Raw genomic sequence first — 8,831 nt, forward strand, 5'->3', positions numbered from 1 at the left:
CCCAGCTCCCTTCCCCCCCCCCTTCCACACTACTGTTTTCACTTGTGTACTTGCTCTTCCCCCCTTCCTTCACTGCTCTCACATAGCTGTGTATATTTCCAACACAGTCTGCATTTACCATTTCTCACGGTCTCTTTGCTTGCAGATTTCTTATATTTTTCTTCTACCCTGAAGATGGAGGCGATACGTTCCCCCGAAACGTCGGTTAACACCACATATACACGGTGCCAAATCCCAGAAGAGTGCTTTCTTCATAGTGACCGCCGTGAAAGCCTCAAATCTTACAATAGTATATCTTCTTTGAAATTTCTGCAATATATTCTTTGCAGTTTTGCATATCTATATATTTCTTAAATCACCCCACACCAACTAGGGTCTTCCTTTCTATATAAGGGAGGTAAGGGAAATCACGTGGTACATGGGATTATGGAATAATGGTAAATGAGTGGGGGACATGAAGGAGGGTAGAGTACTGGACCGAAACAGGAACTCCTAAGCCATCCGAATGTAAACATTGCTCAACCTCATAAAATTAAAAGAATATGATTCATTATACAAAAAAATTAGTACATATATAAATTACAGATGTCATTAATAATTACAACTCTTATTTAAGACAATTTTTCAATATCATAAATATTTAACAAAATGCAGGGGAAACTAATTTCAAATTGGATTATTGTATTACTCGTATCTGTACTGTGATTAGCTATACAATAGTGGGTTTGTATCCGCAGTAAACAAATATCAGCATCAATGTGGTATGCAGAACAGAAAAGAATGCCTTTGAAAAATATATACAATTCAAACTGAAATTATCTTTCTCCCTTGTTCAGTGCCATTCACTGCTAACAAACTGTGTTTATGATCATTTATGAACAGTATAATAAAGTGTGAGATTTGAGATTCCAGCAGCAGGTGACTATGAAGATTACTGTCTTCTGGAATGTGACGCCATATAGTCTGGTGGATGTTTACTGATCTTTCTGTGCCCATTTTCATGGGAAAAAAAAGAGCCTTTAACCATGAAAATGGAGGCAGCATCTACCTCCGAAACATTCGTAAACTTCTAAGACACAGCATCACAACAGAGAAGACAGTCATCTTGAGAACTTCAGCATAACTTAAAATTTATATTGTGTGGTTGAGAATAAACCTGAAGTGGAGCTGGCTGCAGACTGCTCAGATATGGTGCTGCTGCAGTCAGCACTTGATCAACCTCACGCTCCTGTAGGTTCAGATGTACAGCCAAGTTTCCCATGTTACTCAGCAGTTCCTTCTGGAGTTTGAAGAGCTGGGTGAACCTGTATGATGAGCCCCTGTCTTTCTTCTTGCTTTCAAGAGAAGACTTCATTAATGTCTGACACAGGGATGGTAAAACTTGCCTGGAAAGAAAACATTACACATTATATCATGCAATAAAACAAACATATGAGAAATGAAGACCTCAGCTACACAGCACAGTTTACAATTCTTTACGGCTACTATTTTCAAATTCTGAGGCATAGCCTTGGGATTTCTTTGCTAGTAACCAAGACAATATACAGAGGATTTTTAGGAGAAACATCTTGAGAAGTGGCTATCTGAAGGATCAAGAATTACAGGATAACAATAGAAGTGGAAAAGTGTATTAATTTGAGTTCATATACTTTCAAAATGCATTCTATGCAATTTTGCATATTGGGATGATCCAAGCTAAGTGAATATCTGGAAGGACAGAAAAGGACACATATAAACGATCCAATACAGATATTTTCTCAGTTGGACTTGTGATTTCTGATTTTTTAAGATCTGTATATTCTTGTTTCTCAGAGCGAGAGAGCTCATTTGGATAGAAGTTTGGAACACCCAGTCTCCCACATTCTGTTTAGTGCTACATAACTTTAAGCATCATAAAGTAACAGAATGAAGAAAAACATCACTTTGGGAAAGATTTTTACTTACTTTAGTGTACGTGACCGTATGAAGTCTTTTGCTGTCTGTGCAAGTGTGCAGAGAAGACCAAAGCTACGATTAATCAGAAGATGATCTGAGGTCTCAGCAAATCTGCTGACAAATGGTGACCAGACTGCATGTACAATTGGCAGTAATTCATTTTCCCACGTCTCCAATATCAGCAAGCCTTCCTGTAGAATGGCTAGAACAAGAAGCTTCTGTTCCCTGTTTTTACTTGGCAGAAAATGTACACATGTCTTAAGAACAGAAACTGTCATTTCCACAAACAGTGGTAACTTCTTTTCCCCACCACAATTTACCTCGCCACTTTCATTATAGACTCCTCTATCCTTGTCATTATCTTTATCTTTGACACTATTCTTGATGTCATCTGACTGTTTTTTGTACTGATGATACTGAATAATATAATTAACAACCTGCGAAGTCTGCATAATTCTTGGAACCAATTCCAATGTTCCCATTTCTTTTCTATCAATCTCCTGGCAAGTTTTCACTTCACTGTTATTGTCCTTTAACCATCGCCTTACAGAGAAAAGAAATGTGTAAAATACTCGGAGGAAAGAGACAGCATTTCGGTCCTGGAAGACATCACAGCTCTGTAACAAAACCTGGAATTCAAAAAGAAAAATTAATCCTGACACATTCACTGTTATGAATGGAACAGTTCAGCCACATGAATAAATACACATGCTGTTAAATCTAGTGGGAAATATTCCTCTAAACAGCACTGTAACACTGACCTTTCTAAGATAAATGCTGCAGAAATGTAAAAGTAAAGCTATCCCTGTAACAGGCCATGAAGGCCCATCCATAGGATTGTGAGACGTTGCGGGTCCCACATTATCTAGACAATAAGCTAAACGATGGCAATAAGGTTGTCAGACTTATGCGCCAGCCGCGCTTTACTCCCCAGGAAAATTATTTAATTAATTCCTGGTACTCATTTCTCTTAGAGGCAGAGTCGACCCCAGGGCCATAGCGCAGCTGGAAGGATTAGGTCAATTGAAAAGAATCCAATGACCTCATCGGGACTTGAACCCGCGACCTTCCAGCTTGTAACACAGTGCCTCAACCAACTACATTACCGCGTGCCCTCCAGAAATGTAAAATATTAATGTTATTAATTTTGGGGTTTTCACGGCAGTGATTTTTCATGTTGTGGTCTTCTGGGTTGTGACACCATGTACTCTTGTAAGCAGACACTCACCATTCCCACTGGCTTGGATTCAGCTAGATTTCCTTATGCCCTCCCTTGGGTTTCAAGGGCTACCTTCCTTTTAACCTGCCTATAAAACTGAGCCAGTCCTTCTACCTGAACAATTCAACTCTAAAGAAGGAAGCAGCATGTTGCTCCAAAATGTGTCTCTACTACAGGACCTCACAGTGTCACAAGCCAGAAGCTCATTATCTGAAAATAATGTCAATAATGTGTCTAATATGAACTAAACTACATATAACATAAAATTCTGGGAGCAACTCATGATGTCGATTATCCTTCACATCTATACCAAGATGCTAACAGGGATTATGAATGAATAACTATTCAACATTGTCATACTGCCATTTAAAAATCCCAAGCTCCACCTGCATGTGACATAGTAAGCCCCAGGTTGAATGACAGATTGCAGCACTGTTGTCAGATCTTCATTCTGACAGCGAATGTCAAGAGAGTCCAGTTGGAAGCTTGAAGTAGTCAAGTACAGGCAAGGATGTATTATCAGTGGAAAAAACCATCAGGTGATTCACTCACAAGGCAGAGAGTGTGGCTATGTTCCTGACACACACATGACTGTTGACCAATACTATTTTGAGGCAGACAGCATTGAGACCTGACACGAAGTAGATTAAATCACAGTGGGTTACGGTGACTATCAACAATGATCCCCTTTTCTAAATTAAAATGGCCAGGGCATGAAAGTGACGATTAATTTCCACGTAATCCTGCTGCATACATGTGTGGCCTTTCATCTTTATGCCTCTTATATGCATTCATGACACTGTGCTTAGACACAAGCAGCATTTATACCTTACACCTAACACCATGTGTTTACTTTTGATTGCTTTATATTTCACTAACCACTTTCACTTAGTTAAATTCATTCTCTCCTCACATCACCAGGAGCTGGGATAGCATAGTCAGTATAGGAACTGGCTTCAGGCTGGATGACTGAGGGATCGGAGTTCAAGCCCTGGTAGGGTCAAGAATTTTCTCTTCTCCACATTGTGGTCTACCCAACCTCCTATCCAATGGGTACTGGGGGCACCTTTCCTGGTGGTAAAGTGGCCAGAACGTGAAGCTGACCACTCATCTCCAGCTAGTGCCAAGGTCAAGAAAATGTGGATCTATACATCCACTCCCCCATGCACCTTCATGATGTACTGCTTAATTAGTTAAGCACAGGGGCAAGTTTACTATACTTCTACCTCACATCACCAAATGTACAACGTTGTGGTTAGCAGTCATTCTCTATATTCAGAGGTCCCAGGTTTGAATCCTAGCCAGCAGAGCAGCAACCTTGATTGTTTATGTGGTTTTCCTTAGTTCCTCCTATGAAATGTTATGCTGGAACTTCAATGGGCCATAATTCCCAGATCCTTCCCATTCAGTGTTCAAAACTGTGCTCCCATCTGATGCTTACTCAGTTTACAGAAAATAATTAGATATACTAACTTTAGTTTTAATATCTTGGTAACAGAATCCTGAATTAAACACTGCCAGTGACAAAGCTACTGCTGGACAGTATCCCGGGCCAGTTCAATGCAGCTGATATTCTTATGTCTATTTCTTTAACACATTGAGGACCGGTCGCATGATATCATGCTTTTGGCTTTTAAACATGGCGGACTGGTGGCACATTATTATGATTTTAGGACACGTTAGGTTGTAACACACTATACCTTGCTCTGGTGCCACCCAAATGAATGACTACTGTGTAATATTACTCCAGAATGTTTGCTTAGTAGGCAGTAACTTGACCTTGCTTTTTTGGTTCCCCCTCCAAAGGAAAATGATCTTTGATGCTTCAAGCTCTCATGTACCAGGCAGGAAGTTAGTGCAATATGAATCAAGGACAGAAGCGGCTGAAGACCAAGCGATCTCTTGGAGAACAAGAAATATCTGACTTGTTCTCTGATGAGCTATCTGACGTGCCTTCTGAGAGGAGTAGTGAAAGTGACTTAGACAGTGGCAGTGACAGGGGACAACAAACAATTGTGGCCACAGACAATAAAAGTGAAAGTAGCTCCAACAAAAGTGCAGGTAGTAACATTGAGGGGACAGCCACATGGGGAAAAGTAGACAAAACGCCTACTTTGGGACAGTTTATTGGAAATCCAGGGGTAAAACAAATTCCATCGGACCCAACGCAAGTGTCTGAAGTAGCAAAACTGTTTTTTTGGAGATGGTTTCTTTGACATGTTATGTCAGGAAACTAACAGATATTATCTCCAACACTGTAAAGAATATGACCGAAATTATAAGGTGCTGAAGTGGGTGGATGTCACTTCAGCAGAAATGGAAAAAATTTTGTAATAATCATTCTAATGGGGCATACAAAGAGGGATAATCTAAAAGAGTATTGGTCAACAGATCCATTTTTAGAAATTCCCATTTTCGGCAAACTAATGAGCCGTAAGAGATTTGAGCAAATTTGGTGGTGTTTGCATTTCAATAATAATGAACTGCAACCACAATCAACAAGCAGGCTTTTCAAAATTAATCCCTTATTAAACTTTTTCGTTCCAAAATTTCAGACAATTTATAAGCCAAACCAACAACTGTCTTTGGACGAATCTATGATTCCTTGGAGGGGAAGGCTTCGTATGCGAACATATGATCCTGGGAAACTTACAAAATATGGCCTACTTGTTCGTGTAGTTAGTGAAAGCACTTCAGGCTATATTGGAAATTTAGAAATTTATTCTGGTGAAGGCAAAAAATTACAAGAAGTTTGGGAACCCCATCTTGATAAAAATTACCATGTCTATCAAGAGAATTATTATAACAGTGTGGTGACTGCAGAATACCTTCTTTCGAGAAAAGAACGTGTTTTTGGAACAATTAGGGTGAACAGAGGCCTTCCTCCAGATCTGAAAGAGGAATCTAAATCTTTGAAACGTGGTGAAACCACATTCAGGAGGAAGGGGGATATTCTTCTTCAGTCCTGGAGGGATACTCGTGTTGTGAATATGATTTCCACAATTCACAATACGAGCATGGTTGATGTTCAAAGGAGACATGGACAAGTAAAGAAGCCTATTTGTATTCTGAGTATAATATGTTCATGAAGGGAGTTGATAGAGCTGATCAATATTTGGCCTATTATTCTCTTCCTAGGAAAACAATAAAGTCAACAAAGAAAGTTGCCTTGTGGCTTATAAATTGTGCCATTTTCAATTCATTTTTGGTTTACAAAAGTCTAAACCCTGATTCAAAATTGAAATATAAAGCATTTCTGATGAATGAGACAAAGGCCTGGGCTACAGACCAGATGGTAGCGGCAGAACCAGAGTCAGACACAGACTTAGTGCGACCGGGTCCATCAACTCCCACCCCATGCAGGCCTCATGTGGACCCCCCCGGGCGACTCTTGGGTGATATGCGGAAACATACCCTCGTGAAAATTGTGAAGAGTGAACATTCCAAGGGGAAGCATCCTTCTAGGCAATGCTGTGTTTGCACAGTTCACAGAAAAAGGAGTATGACTGCCTACATTTGCAAGTTCTGTGTAATGCCACTTCACAAACGGGAAGGTTTCCAGAAATATCACACTCTCAAGCACTTCTAGGAGGATTGGTAAGTGTTCTCCAAAAATTTTAGTTCATAAAATTAATTAGGAGATTTTATATTAATTTTTAAAGTGAACAGTGCAAAAGTTAGGATACTAAGTTTAAAAATGCTGGTCCCCAGGGTGATTTAAATATTTAAATTGCCGGTCCTCAATGTGTTAAGATCCGGTATTATATTTCCCTCCCATCATATACTTGATCTTACAGTCTGTGTTCTCAGCCCTCTCAGAATCACAGACTAGTAAAACAAGTTTCCCAGTAACCAATCTTCTGTCTCCTATTGTATAAGAAATCCTAGTACTTCTAGCACAAAGGGGTGGATTTAAGTAGGAGCAACCATGGCAGTCATCCAGAGACCTTCACAAAACAGAAATAGAGCCAACAGATTTTACTGAGATAACTGCTTCACCAAAATCACAAAAGTTGGTTAACATTTTCAGTTATTAGTCAACGCAATGCCAGGCATTGGCTCAATAAACACTCCATGATATGCGCACGCAACAATAGGGCGAATGTTTATTGCTCGTTGCTAGATAACAGTCAGCATGTCAATGGACTGGCAAGATAGTATCATATGACTGGTATTCTATGGGGTCTGCGTCACGACCATTGCTATGCAATGGCTCAGTAAACAAACCTCAACAATAGAGAGACTGCTTTCTGTGTGGTCCATGCCATGGCTATATAACGAGATTCCCAAGAATAACCAAGGCAGTGAATGACAGAGTTCTGAGTTCTGAGTTCATCGAAGAGGAATAAGAAGTCGACCTGTGAAGTGTGATTGGAAGGCTCCATTCATGTGTAATTCTGGAGTGTGTGATTCAGTGAAACTGTTATAGTTCCCATGTTATAAACCCATGAAGACTAGTGCAGAGACACTGAGACACTATTGCACAGTGCTTACAAGAGAAGTGAACAGAAGACCTGTGAAGACTTAACATATATGTCATAATTACAGTACTTCTGAAAGTGTTACAATTATGTTTAGTTACAACTAATGAAGATCCAATAAACTGATTCACCAATCCAAACCCTTGTCTTAGTCACTGTGACATGTGACAGTACTATAAAAAATTGTCATAACCTATACTTTCATTTTCATTTCATGCATCCTGTTGTTTCTTTATTAAAACCACCACAACACAACTATATTAAGGTCAGTGCCTAGTTTGGCTCTGCTACATGTTTCGGCTATTAGAAGCCATCATCAGGCAAATACATGGCTAACATATATACACAACGTTGTTTACATTCCATACAAAATGGACAATACTTTGTAAGATGAGGCACCAACTAAATAATTACCATTAATATTACTACATCTACATCACGAGCCTCCAAAACAGTTTATTATATATACACAAAATATAGAATACTCCAATTTGTCCATGGGAACACAACAAAATCACAAAAACCAATGACTGACTCGATGATGTAAAGCATCACTCAAAGAATTTTATTCTTGTTTTATACTATAACTTTTGTTTTATATAATCTAATTTACTGTATTTTTATGCCAAGTATTTTAATATAATTAATATTATTGTATCCAATTTTATTAGTACTGCAGTTCAGTGGTGTATATATGTTAGCCATGTATTTGCTATTAATAGCCGAAACATGTAGCAGAGCCAGACTAGGCACTGACCTTAATATAGTTGTGTTGTGATGGTTTTAATAAAGAAATTGTACCTATACTTCTTCTTACTGACAGGTGCCTTCACATTTTTATTGCCTAGCAAGACAGGGTAAAGTTGTTCCTCCGCTTAATTAGTTAATTGATTAAGCACTATGACATGAAGACAACGGGAGCAGATGTATAGATCCACATTTTCTTGATCTTGGAATTAGTTGGAGGTGAGTGATCAACTTCATGCTCTCATTGCTTTACCCTGAGGAAAGAGCCTCTGGTACCCTAGATACACATGGTGAGCCCCAGAGACAGCCTGGCCGAAGTGGAGAAGGGAAAATTCTTGACCCTATCAGGACTCAAACTCCGATCCCTTTTTCTTTGTACAGTAGTCCCAAACACTGTAAATCCACACTGATATGTTGGGATTTTGGACTTTATCCATCGTCCTGGTTTT

At 39.2% G+C, this 8,831-nt stretch overlaps 1 protein-coding gene across 3 annotated transcripts in view; it reads right to left on the reverse strand.

Annotated features, from left to right (window-relative positions):
- LOC111862351 (TELO2-interacting protein 1 homolog) overlaps positions 1 to 8,831 on the reverse strand; it is a 46,811-nt gene that overhangs the window by 5,546 nt on the left and 32,434 nt on the right. For all 3 annotated transcript variants that reach the window (XR_002842415.1, XM_023847663.2, XM_023847662.2), the window contains exons 11-12: positions 1,945 to 2,564; positions 1,157 to 1,385 (exon numbers count right to left, since the gene is read on the reverse strand). Coding sequence is in view for 2 of the 3 variants with exons in the window: in XM_023847663.2 (XP_023703431.1) it covers positions 1,157 to 1,385; positions 1,945 to 2,564 (849 nt within the window). In the remaining variant the exon portion in view is untranslated. The remainder of the gene's footprint in view (positions 1 to 1,156; positions 1,386 to 1,944; positions 2,565 to 8,831) is intronic.

Source organism: Cryptotermes secundus, unplaced genomic scaffold, assembly GCF_002891405.2.
Source record: "Cryptotermes secundus unplaced genomic scaffold, Csec_1.0 scaffold542, whole genome shotgun sequence".
In the NCBI taxonomy this organism is placed as follows: domain Eukaryota; kingdom Metazoa; phylum Arthropoda; class Insecta; order Blattodea; family Kalotermitidae; genus Cryptotermes; species Cryptotermes secundus.